General features: G+C 48.3%; 1 protein-coding gene across 1 annotated transcript; it reads left to right on the plus strand.

Annotated features, from left to right (window-relative positions):
- The first annotated feature begins 613 nt into the window (after window positions 1-613).
- Window positions 614-15,832, plus strand: LOC128063836 (cytochrome P450 2B4-like). Its single transcript, XM_052656658.1, has 9 exons — window positions 614-784; window positions 7,519-7,681; window positions 7,830-7,979; window positions 9,278-9,438; window positions 10,851-11,027; window positions 11,500-11,641; window positions 13,182-13,369; window positions 13,543-13,684; window positions 15,642-15,832. Exons 1-9 carry the CDS (start codon window positions 614-616, stop codon window positions 15,830-15,832), a joined length of 1,485 nt encoding a protein of 494 aa, XP_052512618.1.
- The last annotated feature ends 1,334 nt before the right edge of the window (window positions 15,833-17,166 follow it).

The following is a 17,166-nucleotide window of genomic DNA, read 5'->3' on the forward strand; positions in this document are numbered from 1 at the left end:
GGCCGAGTGTCTGCAAGCCCTGTAGTGACAGGGACTGCTGGGATGCAGACACACACACAGACTCACACACACAGACCCACCCCACCACCACCACCGTGAAAACACAGACACACCTTCAGGTGTGAGACCCCACATAAATACATAGAAGTCCACACACGTGTGGAGACACATGCATAAGCACACTCACAGTCATGTACAGAAACACACACAGGCATGTTCACATAAGTACAAACCCTCTTTCACGTGTAAGAATCACGCAAGCACACACACGCAAGCAGGTATGCACCGAAGTATGTAAACACAAACCCACTAACATAGCTAAAGCAGGGAGACAGTGGGTGCTCTCCATACCCACAAAAGTAAACAGACTCATGTGGACCTTGTCATTGCTACCGCGGTGTCTCTGCCAGCATCTAGGGAGGGGCTGTAGAGGTATCAGGGGAGCAGGTCAGCTGACTGTCGGAGCAGGAAGTGTGTGCTCCTTCTCTTTGAGTTCACACTCTTGGAGGATGCCAGGGAATGGATGATGTTACATAACTGGGTGTGGGGACAAGCTTAGTATAAAAGGCTCAGCCAGAAGCCCAGCAGGTTGGAAGACCGTCAACCTTCGGCCATGGAGCTCAGCGTGCTCCTTCTCTTTGCTCTGCTCACCGGACTCTTGATCCTCCTGGCCAGAGGCCGCCCAAAGGCCCGTGGCCACCTCCCGCCTGGCCCCCGTCCTCTGCCCTTCCTGGGGAACCTACTGCAGATGGACAGAAAAGGCCTGCTCAAATCCTTCCTGAGGGTGAGACTCAGGTGGGCGGGATCTGAGGGTGGCTGCTTGCCTCCGTCCCTGGGGATCATTCACCAGTAGATGTGCGGCATCCTTCCAGGCTCAGGGGTGGGCTGTGGGAAGTTCGGTGAGGAAGGGATGTGGAGCTGAAGTGTGGTGGATGGCGATCAGGCAGTCAGAGGCGTCCCTTGCTCATCTGGAAGTGTGTGGGCACTGTCCCTGGAGAGGGCAGGCGGGCGTGAAGAGGTGTCTGGGTGTGAGCCAGGGGTGTAGAAATCCCTGCTCCTCTGTCCCCTTCTCCCGAGTCCCTGCCTGCCACAGGGAGAGAGGGAGAAAAGGGGTGGTAGTACCCCCCAACAAAAGCTGTCAAAGATTGGTCCCAGCCAGCGCCAGACAAAGAGGAGGAGGGAGGGAGAACAGCACGGGAGGCCAGGCCCCAAGTTCTTACTAATCATAGACGTTAACGCGCAATGAGTAGCTGACACTGGAGTGTTTACCAGGCCCTGCATCACTGCTCTCTAGGCACGATTTCATGACTGATGATCTATTTATGTATTAATAATGGGCTTCCCAGGTGGTGCAGTGGTAAAGAATCTGCCTGTCAGTGGGTTCGAATCCTCTGTTGGGAATATCCCTTGGAGTAGGAAACGGCAACCCACTCCAGTAGTCTTGCCTGGAAAATTCCATAGACAGAGGAGCCTGGGGGGCTACAGTCCATGGGGCTGCAAGGATTCAGACATCACCGAGCAACCGAGCACACCCACCATGTAATCTACACCCGTGAGCCCGCTTAGGGAACACTTGACAGTAACTTTTAGCAGCCCCAGGTGCCTCTGTCCCCTCCCCCCAACCCCTGCAGCGACCACACTCCTGAGTCTTGGGCTTGTCATGTGTTTGATTTTTTTTTTGAGCTCCGCTGTCTCTTTGCTGTGGTGTGCAGACTTCCTCTAGCTGTGGTGAGCCAGCTTCACTTGGAGCGCACGGGCTCTAGAGTGCGCAGGCTCAGAGCTCGAGAGCTCTTTAGCTGTGGCCCTCTGATTTAGTTCCTCTGTGGCATGTGGATCCCCGACCAGGGACCGAACCCGTGTCCTCTGCATTGGAAAGTGGATTTTTAACCACTGGACCACCCTTTGATTTTAAGGGAGAGTGTTTTATCACAGATGTGGAGGCCCCAAGTGTATATTATTTCGTTTTCATCGTAAGGGTAAACACCATGGACTTTCATGGAAATACCTGGACTTAGTTTCTTCACTCAGAACTGTGTGGCTGGATTTATTTGCATCATGGAGGGGATTCATCAAGTCTTGGTTACAACACCTTGTGGGATAGAAGAGGTGTAGCCTTCACCTTAGAGAAATAGATAGTGAGGGCAGCCCGGGGAAGGCACTGGTCTGTAGTTACACCCTGGGACTTCACAGAGGGGACGTGTTAGTCCAGCACGGAGGCCTTTTCTTCTCCTTCATAGATGGAAGCTGCCTAACAATTTGTTATTTTATTTATTGTTATCACATGCGTACTCAGTCGTGTCTGGCTCTTTGTGACCCCATGGACTGTAGCCTGGCAGGCTGCTCTGTCCATGGGATTCTCCAGGCAAGAATACTTGTGTGGGTTGCCATGTTCTACTCCAGGGGATCTTCCCAACCCAGGGATCGAAACCCCTTCTCCTGTGTCTTCTGACAACTTGGGGATCACTAAATCCTTTGGGCGTTTAAGGCACGGTGGATCCCCTCCCCCGCAAATATTCACATACATTTTGCATAAATTTTTGCTAGTTTCAGACCCCCTAAATCTCTTCTATAGTCCTTGCAAGTGTTCTCTGTGTGTCTGTGATCCTCTTTTTTTCCTGTCGTGTCATGCGGCATGTAGGATCTTAATTCCCCAACCAGGGATTGAACTCGTGCCCCCTACAGTGGGAGCTTGGAATTCCAACCACTGGACCACCAGGGAATTCCCCATGATCCTCCATTCCCATTGCATCTTTGGAGAGAGAGAGAGAGGTTGGGAGAGAAAGAGGGAGGGAGGGAAGGAAAGAGAGGTCATAGGTTAGTAGGTGTCATGATTTATATCCAAATCCTTCTGGAGTCAGACAGATGAGGGTTTGTGTTCCAGATTCAACTCTTACTCATTGACTCTTAGCTTCTCTTCAGCAAGATGAGGTCGTGATGATAAGAATGCCTGCCTCATAAGAGAGTTGTGAGGACTAGACAGTGCGTAGAGCTTGGTATACAGTAAGTGCTCATTAATACTCGATCTATTCATTCATTCAATGGTAACTTACTGGGCACCTTCTGTGTGCCCAGAAACATTCTAGGCATTGATGATATGGCATTAGACAGGGCACACTGAGAAGGAAATACTAGGTTGGTAAGAACTATGATTAAAATAAAGCGAGGTGATATTTTCAAGAGTGGCAGGAGCTACAAACCAGGGCTCTGTGACCACCTGGAGCAGTGGGATGGGGCAGGAGGGGAGAGGGAGGTTCAAGAGGGAGGGGACATAGGTGGACCTACGACTGATTCATGTTGACATCCGGCAGAAACCAGCGTAATGGTGTAAAATCATTGTCCTCTAATTAAAAATAAATATATATTTTTTAAAAAGTGACCGGAGTTACTTGAAGCTACTTTAGAATGAGTGGCGAAGGAAAAGCTCCATCTTGCCTTGTTGCTGATCAGTTCAGTTCAGTTTAGTCGCTGAGTCATGTCCAACTCTTTGTGACCCCATGAACTGCAGCACGCCAGGCCTCCCTGTCCATCACCAACTCCTGGAGTTCACTCAGACTCGCGTCCATTGAGTCAGTGATGCCATCCAGCCATCTCATCCTCTGTCGTCCCCTTCTCCTCCTGCCCCCAATCTCTCCCAGCATCAGAGTCTTTTCTAGTGAGTCAACTCTTTGCATGATGTGGCCAAACTACTGGAGTTTCAGCTTCAGCATCATTCCTTCCAAAAAAATCCCAGGGCTGATCTCCTTCAGAATGGACTGGTTGGATCTCCTTGCAGTCCAAGGGACTCTCAAGAGTCTTCTCCAACACCACAGTTCAAAAGCATCAATTCTTTGGTGCTCAGCTTTCTTCGCAGTCCAACTCTCACATCCATACATGACCACAGGAAAAACCATAGCCTTGACTAGAAAGATCTTTGTTTGCAAAGTAATGTCTCTGCTTTTGAATATGCTATCTAGGTTGGTCATAACTTTCCTTCCAAGGAGTAAGCGTCTTTTAATTTCATGGCTGCAGTCACCATCTGCAGTGATTTTGGAGCCCCCCAAAATAAAGTCTGACACTGTTTCCACTGTTTCCCCATCTATTTCCCATGAAGTGATGGGACCGGATGCCATGATCTTCATTTTCTGAATGTTGAGCTTTAAGCCAACTTTTTCACTCTCTACTTTCACTTTCATCAAGAAGCTTTTTAGTTCCTCTTCACTTTCTGCCATAAGGGTGGTGTCATCTGCATATCTGAGGTTATTGATATTTCTCCTGGCAATCTTGATTCCAGCTTGTGTTTCTTCCAGCCCAGGGTTTCTCATGATGTACTCTGCATAGAATTAAATGAGCAGGGTGACAATATACAGCCTTGACGTACTCCTTTTCCTACTTGGAACCAGTCTGTTGTTCCATGTCCAGTTCTAACTGTTGCTTCCTGACCTGCATATAGGTTTCTCAAGAGGCAGGTCGGGTGGTCTGGTATTCCCATCTCTTGAAGAATTGTCCACAGTTTATTGTGATCCACACAGTCAAAGGCTTTGGCATAGTCAATAAAGCAGAAATAGATGTTTTTCTGGAACTCTCATGCTTTTTTGATGATCAGACACCCTGAAAGATGCCTGTGGAAGATATCAATGAGCGACAGGTATCAGCGCCAGAACTCAGAAGCAGGAGCAAGCTCAGCATGTTTGGGGAGCCCCAGGGAGCCTGGATCTGTGCAATCAAAGGATCTCTGTGAGTGGGTGGAGGTGTCACAGGGGTGATGGGCAACATCACGTAGGCTCTGTCCACCGTGGGGAAACTTCAGGCCTTACTCAGGAGAGTAGGAGTGCTGGGTGGTTTGAAACAGGTTAGGGATATTAATTAATTTACATTTCAATAAGATCGCTCTGGTTTCAAGATAGGGTGGGGTGTGCAGTGAAAGGATTGTGGGTAGCACAGGAAACGAAGTAAGGAGACCAGCAAGAGAGGTTTGCAGAGATCACTGTGAGAGTTTTCAATAAACTTAACCGTTTTATAATTTTAAGTCAACTTTTAAAATCAGTTTTTGAAATTGCAGTATCATTGATTTATCAAGTTTTGCTGATTTCTGCTGTACCAAGTTTTGCTGATTTCTGCTGTACAGCAAAGTGATTCAGTTGTACATATACATGCATTCCTTTTTAAAAATCTTCTTTTCCATTATGGTTTACCTTGGGATATTGAGTATAGTTCCCTGTGCTGTGCAATAGGCCTTCATTGTCTATCCCTTCCATATGTGAAAGCTTGCATCTGCTCTGCCCAGCCTCCCTCTCCGATCACGCGATCTCCCCCTTGACAACAGCCAGTCTGTTCTCTGTGTCTGCGATTCTGTTTCTGGTTCTTAGATATGTTAACTTGTGTCATATTTGTTTCATTTGTGTCACTTTTATTCCTTCACACTGTGTTACCTTAATTTAATTATTATTTCTTTGGCCACGTTGTGCAGCATGCAGAATCTTAGTTCCCTGACTGTGTCATACTTTAGCTTCCACATATAAGTGATATCATATGCTGTTGGTCTTTCTTCTTCTGTAAGTCAATTTGTAATTGAAGTTTAACCTTTAGGGTAAAGTACACAAATCCTAAGTGCTCAGTTCAGTGAATTTTCTCAAATGAACATACTGATGGAGTTGACATACAGATACGTAACAACTTGGCTCATGCCCAGATACCCCCTTAAGTCCCCCTTCCAGTCACTGCTGCTGCCGCTAAGTCACTTTAGTCGTGTCCAACTCTGTGCGACCCCATAAGATGGCAGCCTACCAGGCTCCCCCGTCCCTGGGATTCTCCAGGCAAGAACACTGGAGTGGGTTGCCGTTTCCTTCTCCAATGCATGAAAGTGAAAAGAGAAAGTGAAGTCACTCAGTCGTGTCCGACTCTTCGCGACCCCGTGGGCTGCACCCTTCCAGGCTCCTCCGCCCATGGGATTTTCCAGGCAAGAGGACTGGAGTGGGGTGCCTTTGCCTTCTCCACTTCCAGTCACTGCCCTCCTATTATTCTGACTCTATAAGTTCCTGTTATCTGTCTCTGAATTTCATAGAGATGCAGTTATGACATATGAACTCTTCTGGGTCTAGTTGCTTTCACTCAGCATTACATCTGTGAGTTTCATTCTTGTTGTTGGTTGTAGAAGTGGTTTGTTCTTTTTCATGGTTGCATAGTAGTCCACAATGTGAATTCATCACTAGCTGTTTATTCCCTATGTTGCAGAGCATTTATTATAAGGCATCTATGAATCTCCTTGTTTTTTATTTTGCTGAGCACGTGTATGCATTTTAGCTGAGTGTGTTTCTGGGAATGAAGTGGCTGAGTTACTCAGTATACCTGCCTCCAGCTTCAATAAATACTGTTGAGCTGTTGCCCCAGTGGTAAGACTTGATGTTATGACTTTTCAAATTTCATGATAACCCCCAGAAGGCCATCACTTTACCTTCATGCCTCCCAAGTGGGTGGGTGGTTCTCTGGGGAAATTGCCAGGAGGCAGATGGGGGTTGAAGGTGGGTCACAAGAAGGATGATTTTTTTTAAATATTTTATTTATTTATTTTGCTTGTGCTAGGTCTTAGCTGCTCTTCACTGCAGCATGCAAATACTTAATGGGATCCAGTTCCCTGAGCAGGGATTGAACATGGGCCCCTGCATTGGGAGCTCAGAGTCTTAGCCAGTGGACCACCAGGGAAGTTCCAAGAAGGATGATTCTTTAGTTGAGATGCCAGGGAGATCTCACCAGACTCAACTAATATCACCTGGGCTTGGGTGAAATTATTAATAGGAATATTTAACCATCTGTGATTCTTGGGGGGCTTTCCAGGTGGTGCTAGTGGTAAAGAACCCACCTGTCAATGCAGGAGATGTAAGAGATGTTGGTTCGATCCCTGGGTCAGAAAGATCCCCTGGAGGACAGCATGGCAACCCACTCCAGTATTCTTGCCTGGAGAATCCTATGGATAGAGGAGTCTGGCAGACTACAGTCCACAGGATCGTAAAGAGTTGGACACGACTGAAGTGACTTAGCACACACATGCTGCTTAAGACACCAACCAAGCCAACCAGTGTGAACTGGGCTGGGTCATGGGTTAATCTTTTAACTGCTGGGTTCTGGGAAGCAAAAAGGCAGACTGGGGTGTAAGGTCTTGGCGCAGTGGCTAGTCATCAATCCATATGCAAGTGTCTAATCACCAATCTATACGCAAGTGTCTTAGGGCTTCCCTGGTGGCTCAGATGGTAAAGAGTTTACTTGCAATACAGGAGACCCAGGTTCAATCCCTGGTTTGGGAAGATCCCCCGGAGAAGGACATGGTAACCCACTCCAGTATTCTTGCCTGGAGAATTCCATGGATAGAGAAGTCTGACGGGCTACAATCTATGGGGTCGCAAAGAGTTAGAAACAACTGAGTGACTCACACACACACACACACACACACACACACACACACGTGTTTTACTGGTTTAAAAGTGGAGATGGCGACAGAGGTGCATACCGACTAATAGCAACCCTGGCTGTGGGTGTGCTTGGCAGTTCCAACAGAAATATGGGGATGTCTTCACGGTGTACCTGGGGCCAAGGCCAGTGGTCATAATATGCGGGACAGAGGCCATTCGGGAGGCCCTGGTGGACCAGGCCGAGGTCTTCTCTGGCCGAGCGAAGATTGCCGTTGTTGACCCAGTTGTCCAGGGACACGGTAAGGGCCTCAGGGCCACTGGGAAGGGACAGGGGCTGGAGGATGGGGATTGGGGAGGGTGAGGCTGGGAAGGGAAGGGAAGGGGTGGAGCGGGACCCAGAATCTCCTTGAAAATTCCTCTGCAACCCAAGCCTCTCCTAAACCCTAGGTGTTGTCTTTGCCAACGGGGAACGTTGGAAGGCCCTTCGGCGATTCTCTCTGGCCACCATGAGGGACTTCGGGATGGGAAAGCGGAGCGTGGAGGAGCGGATTCAGGAGGAGGCTCAGTGTCTGGTGGAGGAGCTGCGGAAATCCCAGGGTGAGCCCTGGGGCGGGGGGTGGGCAGGAGAGAAACACGGGAAGCTGTGTGAGGACTGTAGCCCAAAGACAGAGGGTATAGGAGGGCAGAGAGAGAGATGTACAGAGAGGAGACAGAGCTTGGGAGACCGTCAGAGGAGCAGGGACAGAGAGAGGGGCAGAGAGCCGGGGCAGAGGTGGTAGGTGAGAAATGCAGGGGCAGGAGAGATACGGAAGTGCAGTGTCAAGAGGAACGTGAAGACGACTCAGACAGTAAATAGCACGTCAATTGCCTGTGTTCAAGGGAACCAGTTCATGGTTTGATTGTATCTGTCAAGGGCCAAAATGTGACTTCAATAAAAAGAAAGTAAAGAGAGAAAAAGAGAAAACTACAGACTTTTTTTTTTAAAAGGACAAATTGTGTTTTCCTTTCTTTAGGTGAACAACTGGCAGTGAGCAAGGGGGCGCAGTCAGGGTTTTCTGCTCTTAGGAATTCAAGTGGGCACTTCCAGTGGTTTTAGGATTCCTCAGAAACGTGTGTCTGAGACATAGAGGTGACAAGATGCTTTCTTAAGAGATTTTGAGACACAAATGGAGAGTCTGGGAGAAAGAGGCAGAGCCACAGGGAGCTATAGAGGTATAAGGACGGAGGGACTCAGAAGAAAGACAAGAAGAGACAGAGGGATTCAGATGGAGACACAGAGAGGAAGAAAGAGACAGGGATGGAGGGACAGAGGCAAAAAGAGAAGAGACTCAGAGAGGCAGGAAGGAACAACGGCAGAGAGAAACTGAGGCACGAAGATTAGAGAGAGACAGGCTCAGGAAAGGGTGTGCAAGGGAACAAGAGGCGATGGACAGGCGAGCCCCAGGGAGAGAGACTGCACTGAGCTGACACTCCTGGGTGCACAGCCCGCCCTCCCTCCGACTGGGGCGAGCTTGGCACATCTAGACATCAACAATCAAGTGCAGAACAGTTCCCAAAAGACCAGAGAACTCTAGAGGTGGACAAAACAGATGGGGGGCAGGCAGGGCGGACAGTTAAGGGACCAGGAGAGCAGAGCTATGTAAATGGCACATGCAATTGATTGAACACCTGCTCTGCACCTTCTTCACAGGACTGAGATGAGAATTTAATAAAATAATATGTGAAGTGCTTAGAATAGGGCCTGGCACAACTTCCAGGCTAGCGAGTGTTGGCTGTTACGATGCCAGTTGTTTTTTAAATTTACTTATTGTGACTGAGTGATAGAGGAGAGTCACACAGAGACAGGTCCCCAGGCATTTGAGTCTGTGCCCTGCGACCCACCCCTTTCCCTCTAGGCGCCCTCCAGGATCCCGTCTTCTACTTCCACTCCATCACCGCCAACATCATCTGCTCCATTGTCTTCGGAAAACGCTTTGACTACAGAGATCCTCAGTTCCTGAGGCTGCTGGAGTTGTTATTCAAATCTTTCGTGCTCATCAGCTCCTTGCCCAGCCAGGTCTGAGAGGGCAGAGCTCAGGTGGACATCCAGGCAGGGGAGAGGGGTGATTTGCTTTTGTGAACTGGAAATGCAGCTTCCAGCCAGAAGAAGGGCAAAGACAACAGACAGAGACAGAGAGACAGGGACACAGAGACCTGGGGGAAGGGAGAGATGGTGAGACAGGACTGAGAGAGTGAGAGGAAGAAAGGGGAGTGACGGCGGAGGGAGAAACAGAGAGAGGAATCAAAGACACACACACGAGCATGCTCCTCGTTTAAAACAAAATGATCAAGTTTGTCTTTCCCAGTCAACCTAGAAATATCCCTGTTGTGAAAAGTGAAAGTGCTAGTCCTCAGTCGTGTCTGACTCTTTGTGATCCCATGGACTGTAGCCTGCCAGGCTCCTCTGTCCATGCAGTTCTCCAGGCACGAATGCTGGAAGGGTTTGCCATTTTCTCCTCCAGGGGATCTTCCCGACCCAGGGACCTAACCCAGACCCCGGCATTGTAGGTAGATTCTTTACCTTCTGAGCCACCAGCGAAGCCCCACCCCTATTGTATGTTAAATTAAAAAGTGAAACTTCAGAAAAGTCTGCCTGGCTATTGTTCTCAACCGAGAGTGCAGGTCAGAGTCACAGGAATGAATATCAAAAATACAAATTCCCATGACATCCTAGTGGAGAGTCAGGCCTGGAAAATCTGGAAGGAAGTTCAGATGAGTCCATGCAGAAGTCCAACATGGGGTTTCAATTTTCTCCTCTCACAGAGAACCACAGAGAGGGGAAAAGTCTGGAAGGAGATCTGCCAAAGAGTTAACCATGTTATCTCTAGAAGGACAGGTGAAGGAGAAATTCCATATCATAATTTATACTATCCTGCATTTTTTTGCAACTGTTGGCAACAAGTTAGATGTTACATTTCTCATTAGGCAAAGCAATAGACATATGCTCCCAAATAGTCAGCAGCTTCATTCTGTGTAAGCATCATGTTATCAACGCCTGACACACAAGGATGCAAGAGGTGGAAAGAGACAGAGAGAGGTTTGAGCAGAACAGATAAACTGGCTGGGGTAGGCAGGGACAGGGCAGAGGGTGGATGAGCAGGAGACCCACGGAGATGAGAGGTGGAAAGGAGAGAGAGAGGTGGGCTGGAGACTAACAAGACACAAGGAGAGGGGCGAGATGCAGAAAGAGAAAAGTGAGGTCTCTTACACAGCGGGGACACACAAGCAGTGAGTGAGGGGCTCAGACACAGAGTAAGGGCCGGAGGGAGACAGAGGCAGGGACAGGGAGACCAAGACACCCCAGAGAGGCAGAGAGAGGCAGGAAAACAGAGATCCCTTGTGAAGGTACAGGGGGCCAGGAGGGCTGTCCCTCCCCGTGACCGGCTAGCTCAACCCCAGAAGGGCCTCACAGCCCCTTCTCTCCTGCAGCTGTTCGAGCTCTACTCCAGCTTCTTGAAGTACTTTCCTGGCTCACACAGGCAAATCTACAAAAACCTGCAGGAAGTCAACGTCTTCATTGACCGCAGTGTGGAGAAGCACCGTGCGACCCTCGACCCCAGTGCCCCCCGGGATTTCATTGACTGCTACCTGCTTCGCATGGAAAAAGTGGGATTTGGGAGAGGCAATGGGGGTGGAAGGGAGGAGAACAAAAGATGCGGAGTGAGAAGGGACAGGAAAGGAGTGGAGCAGTGGCGGGAGGGAGAGGGGAGGGGAGAATCGTAAGGGAGCAGAGGGAGAGAGGAAAGAGTGGGGAGATGGCAGGGAGGAGACAGAGGCATGGAAATACAGGACAAGGGGGAAAACTGCAGCAGCTGGTGAAAAGAGTCGCAGAGGCAGAAAGAGACGGAGAGGAAGGGGGACAAACACGCCAAAGAGATGCAAGATGATTGAAACAGAGCAAGACAGAGCGAAGAGAGGTTGAGACGGAGATAGAGAGACGGTGGACGCACAGAGCATAGAGGAAAGGGGGAAGGGCCGGACGGTGTGAGACCCAGAACCAGGTGGAGGGGCCGGAGCGAAGAGGTGAGGGCAGCAGGCCCCGCCTCCCCTGATGGGCACCCAACCCACCCGGCTGCAGGACAAGTCCGACCCCCACAGCCAGTTCGATCATCGGAACCTCATCATGTCTGCTCTGTCGCTGTTCTTTGCCGGCACGGAGACGACCAGCACCACGCTTCGCTATGGGTTCCTGCTCATGCTCAAATACCCCCACATTGCAGGTGGGCAAGCTGGGGACAGACGCTGCGGAGGGGTTCTGAGCCCTTTGCAGGTACAGAAACGGGGCTAGAGGTCTTTGGTGAATGAGAGAGGCAGCATTTCCCTCTTATACCAGGAGCCCTGAAGGTTGTTTCTGTTTTTCTTCATCACTTGACCCCTGACCAGGGATGGAATTTGCACCCCATGCTGTGGCAGTGTGCAGTCTTAACCACTGGACCACGAGGGAAGTCCCCCGAGCAGTACAGGTCTTGAATGATTTACCCAACTAAGCCAGCCCTGTTGGTGGGTGGATGAACGAAGAATCTGTCAATCTGGGGAGTTCCCTGGAGGTCCAGTGGTTAGGACTCAGTGCTTTCACTACCATGGCCCTGGGTTCAATTCCTGGTCAGGAAACTAAGATTTGGCAAGTAGCACAGTGTAGCAGGAAAAAAAAAAAAAATCTGTCCATCTGTTTTCCCACTATTTTTCCTATCACTTAAAGATCGACCCATCATTTATCCATCTGTCCTTTCAACTCATCAATCAACCTGTGCGCTCAGATTCTTTCATCTATGACTCCTCTAGGATATATATATCCATGCTTTATTTGGACAGACTGGTTCATCTATTGATCATTTGAAACAGCGATTCGTTGAACGAACTGTTTGTCACTGAGTCGTCTGTTCCTTCCTTCATTCATGCGTCCATCTGTTTTTCTAAAATTGGTTACAGACCTTAATCCTTCCATCACTTGTTTTTCACTCCATCCTCATCCATCTATCTTTTCATTTATTTGTTTAATAATTCACTCATTTATTCACCTTGATTCATACATCTGTCATTCAGTCCCTCCTACCACCCACTCATTCCTCTGCTCAGCTGTCCCTTTAAATGTACTCGTTCACATGTTCTTCCATGAATTTAGCCACCCAGCCATTCACACGAGTCATTGGTTCATCAAGTTCATTTATTTGTCTGTGGATCATTTAGTGATAAATTAACCTTTGATGAGTTAATAATGCATCCACTCATTAGCCTTCTCCTATTTACCAGTCTTTCCACTCATGAATTGATCTACCGATCGATCTACTGATTGATGTACTCATTTATTTACCCAGCTGTTTATGGGTTAATCCACTGGTGTAACTTCACAGCTATATTCCTGAGGACCTAGCACAGTGCCTGTCTATAATATACACACAATAAATATTAGCTCACTTTCTACTCATCTTAGAGGAGGAACTTTGATAGGTTCATAGCCTTGAGTTCTTAGTCTGAAATTCTGAGCAAAAGTGGGCTGCACGTGTGTGCATGTGTTTGCTTGTGTATGTTGGGAGAGTATCCATAACATTCATTAGATACCAGCGGATGAGAAATCAGTTTTCCCACTTCACCTCCTGCCACAAGCTCGTTACTCAGAGGGGTGTCAACGATCTAACAATTTCCTATAGGTTTTCTGGGCTCATTGGCCTGGAAATCAACGGACCAAGGTTCATAGAACATTGAACTGTGTTCCAGCATAGAAATATAAATGAGGTTCCCTGGTCCCATTCTTCTGTGCAGAGAGAGTCCACAAGGAGATTGACCGGGTGATTGGCTCAGATCGCCCTCCAGCCCTGGATGACAGAGCCCAAATGCCATACACGGATGCAGTCATCCATGAGATTCAGAGATTTGCGGACCTTCTCCCCATTGGTGTGCCCCACATGGTCACTAAAGACACTCATTTCCGAGGGTACATCCTCCCCAAGGTACAGCACCTCACTGGGCTCCCATCTCTCCCTTGTGTGGGTCTCCTCGGTTCTCTCTCATCTGCCAACCTTGACCTCTTTTTGGTTTTATCACTCACCCTTGGTTTATTATATGTAGGGGTGGGTTGGAGGAGGAAATGATGATATCTTTCAATCTTGTGACCCTCCCTCAGGGCACAGAAGTCTATCCCATCCTGAGCTCTGCTCTCCACGACTCGCGTTACTTTGAGAAACCAGATGACTTCAACCCTGACCACTTTCTGGATGCCAATGGGGCAGTGAAGAAAAATGATGCTTTTATGCCCTTCTCCATAGGTAAGCTGGGCCTGCATTCCAGAGTGCAGGTGCTGTGACCTCTTGAAGACAATCAAAGAGAGGTCTTTGTTCATTGAGCAGTTTATTTGTGCCAGTTGCTTTACCTGTATTAACTCATCTCATCTTCACGCCAATGCTAGAGGGGGCTTGAGAACCAAGATCATGTCCCAAAGGCACAGCTCTGTAAGGGGCACAATTATACCTCTCTACACACAGGTATCAAATCTGTTGAGCACCACCATGACCCAAACATTTTATCAGAGGTTGAAGATAACACATCAGACAAGTCAGGAAGAGACACAGTTCCTGCCCCAGGAAGTTTACAGCCCAACAACGGAGATAAGCACGGGTCATATGGTTACAGAAAAGTCTATAATTAAATGAATAAATGTTTCCGTGGGCTTAGAACTCCTTGACTAAAGTAAGTGCTCAGAGGCCAACTCTTATTCATGTAACGAACCATAATTATGACAACTGCTCTAATGGGGGCTTTGGGAACATCAAATAGGAAATACTGACTACTCCTGGTGGGTCAGTGAGGAAGAGCTTACCCTAAAGAGTGTCTTCTAAGCTATGACATCATGAGGGAGTATCAACCAGCCACTGGAAGGCATGTTCTCTCAGAAGGAGAAGCAAGAGCAGAGCCTGAAGGTGGAGATGGCATGGCTCATCTGAGAAAGAACTCAGGAAGACTGGGATGTGGGTTACAGAAGAGAAGGGCAAAGAAGAAGATAAGCGAAGAGGAACTAAAGAGCCACTTGATGAGGGTGAAACAACATTCAGAACATGAAGATCATGGCATCCAGTTCCGTCACTTCATGGCAAATAGATGGGGAGAAAGTGGAAACTGGTAGATTTCATTTTCTTGGGCTCCAAAATCACTGCAGATGATGATTGCAGCCATGAAATTAAACGATGCTTGCTCCTTGGAAGAAGCCATGACAAACCTAGATGGTGTATTAAAAAGCAGAGACATCACTCTGCCAACAAAGATCCATATAGTCAAAGCTATGGCTTTTCATTAGTCATGTATGGATTTGACAGATGGACCATAAAGAAGGCTGAACATTGAAGAATTGATGCTTTTGAATTCTGGTGCTAGAGAAGACTCTTGAGAGTCCCTTGGACTGCAAGTAGATCAAACCAGTCTATCCTAAAGGAAATCAACCCTGAATATTCATTGGAAGGGCTGATGCTGAAGCTGAAGCTCCAATACTTTGGCCACCTGATGAGAAGAACTGACTCATCTGAAAAGACCCTGATGTTGGGAAAGACTGAGGGCAGGAGAAGAGGGTGACAGAGGATGAGATGGTTGGATAGTATCACTGACTCAATGGACATGAGTTTGAGCAAACTCTCAATGATGGCAAAGGATAGGGAAGCCTGGTGTGCTGCAGTCCATGGGGTTGCAAAGAGTTGGACATGACTGAGCAACTGAACTGAACTGAACTGGTCAGGTCTTCTAAAAATTTTAGAAAACACTAACTTCTTTATCTTCAAAAGAGCCCTACTAGATAGGTACCATTCTTCCCATATTAGGTATGACAGACATGAAAACATTAAGTCAGAAATATGCACCAGTCTGTATGTGCAGGCAGATGAACACACACACACACACACACACACACACACACACACAGTCAGGCATCCTTGCATTCTCTGGGGCCACAGAACTCTCTGGAAATTGAACAGAAGCTTACAAACTCTGTCCCAGAAAAATGAGCAAGGTACATTCAGCCCATAATTGGCACTGGCTTTCAGAGAGTTTTGAAATCATCTAAGAGTCTACCGTGACTACAGGTTAAAGGGTAATCCCACACAACTTTGTTGTAATGAACACAGGTGTCTGGGCTGTGGGGTGTGACAAGGCAAAGTATGTGCATTGCCCCGATGCATACCGTGACCCGAGAGTCTGTGCCTCGTGTCCGCATTGTGAACCTCTGTTCTGTCCTCACAGGGAAGCGTATCTGTCTTGGCGAAGGCATTGCCCGCACCGAATTATTCCTCTTCTTCACCACCATCCTCCAGAACTTCTCCGTGGCCAGCCCCGTGGCCCCTGAGGACATCGACCTTACTCCCCAGGAGAGTGGGGTGGGCAACGTGCCCCCAAACTACCAGATCCAGTTCCTGCCCCGTCAAAGGGGCTGAGGGAAGGCGATCAAGGATGCCAGGGTCATATGTGTCCCCACCTCTGCAGAGAATGGCTCCTGAACTCTCTCCCTGTCTTTCTGCCTCTGGACAGGCTGTGCTATGAGCCAGCATTCCTCCCCTCCATCGATGCTACCTCCATGGGAAAGTCCCATCTGCGTCTCACCTCCTTCCGTCCCTTTGCACTCTTCTAAACTCAAGGAGGTGTTTTCCTTTCACCTATTAATAGAATTCCACAAGTGATGTATACATATATATATTTGGCTAAATAAATGAGGCAAAGAATGAGAACTTGCCTCAGTATCTCTCGGCATTTCTGCATCTGAGGCCAGAGCTTACACAAGTGACTATTTCCCTCTTGAGAATAACCACAGCCTCCCTTTCTCCACATCTTGGGCTCCATGATCTGTGCATCCATGAGCTCACTTGAGTCCTTCCAGTAGCCCTATGCAGTGAGTACAATGATCATGCCCATTGTACAGATGAGTAAACAGAGGCCATGCAATGGCCAGCATGGTCTGAGGTGACCTGGCTAGTGAGTGGAGAAGCGAGATTCACACTCTGGGTCCCTGGCTCTTGAACCCGAACTCTTCACACAGCTCCTTTCTGTCCCCGAGATAGAGTTTAAAATGAAGATGAAGTTCATGTCTTGTAACTAACCAATCTCAAGTGTATAATGAGGTGGCACTTGGTTCATTCACAATCCTGGCCATCACCATCATCTAGTTTCAAACATTTTCATCACCCAGAGGAAAACCTGGTACCCCTTAGTAGTCATTCCCCATTTTCCCTTGTGCTCAACCCCTGGCAAAACCAAATGCTTGCTGTCTCCGTGAACTTGCTATTCTGCACATTTCATATAAACGGATCATACAATGTGTGTTCCTTCGTGTCTGGATTCTTTCACTTAGTGTGGTGTTTTTGAGGTACATCCCTGTTGTAGACCATGGGTTACACAGAGTGGTCCTCCTTCTTATTTATCTTCCTGCTTCTCCCACCTCCCTCCTCCCATGAAGGACCTCAGCCCATGGCCCCTGAGCTGTGTGGCTCTATACAGGGGTCTTGGATTCCCTGACATCCCCCCTCCAATGCCCCGAGCTGCAAATAAACATCAGAAGCCTGACATCCCTGGGTCCGGTGGTGATCCCTGCCAGCTTACAGACAACTCATTGATTGTGAGATCACTGGAGATCATTCCAGAAGGTGAGAAATGCTTCATCTTAATGCTTGTTCCTTGAGGGAAAACCTATTGTCTTGTTTAACACTCTACCATCAGCACCTGAGGCAGTGTGTGGTAGGTGACAGACATTTACAATATTTGCTGATGGATGACT

Source organism: Budorcas taxicolor, chromosome 18 (assembly GCF_023091745.1).
Source record: "Budorcas taxicolor isolate Tak-1 chromosome 18, Takin1.1, whole genome shotgun sequence".
Taxonomy (NCBI): Eukaryota; Metazoa; Chordata; class Mammalia; order Artiodactyla; family Bovidae; genus Budorcas; species Budorcas taxicolor.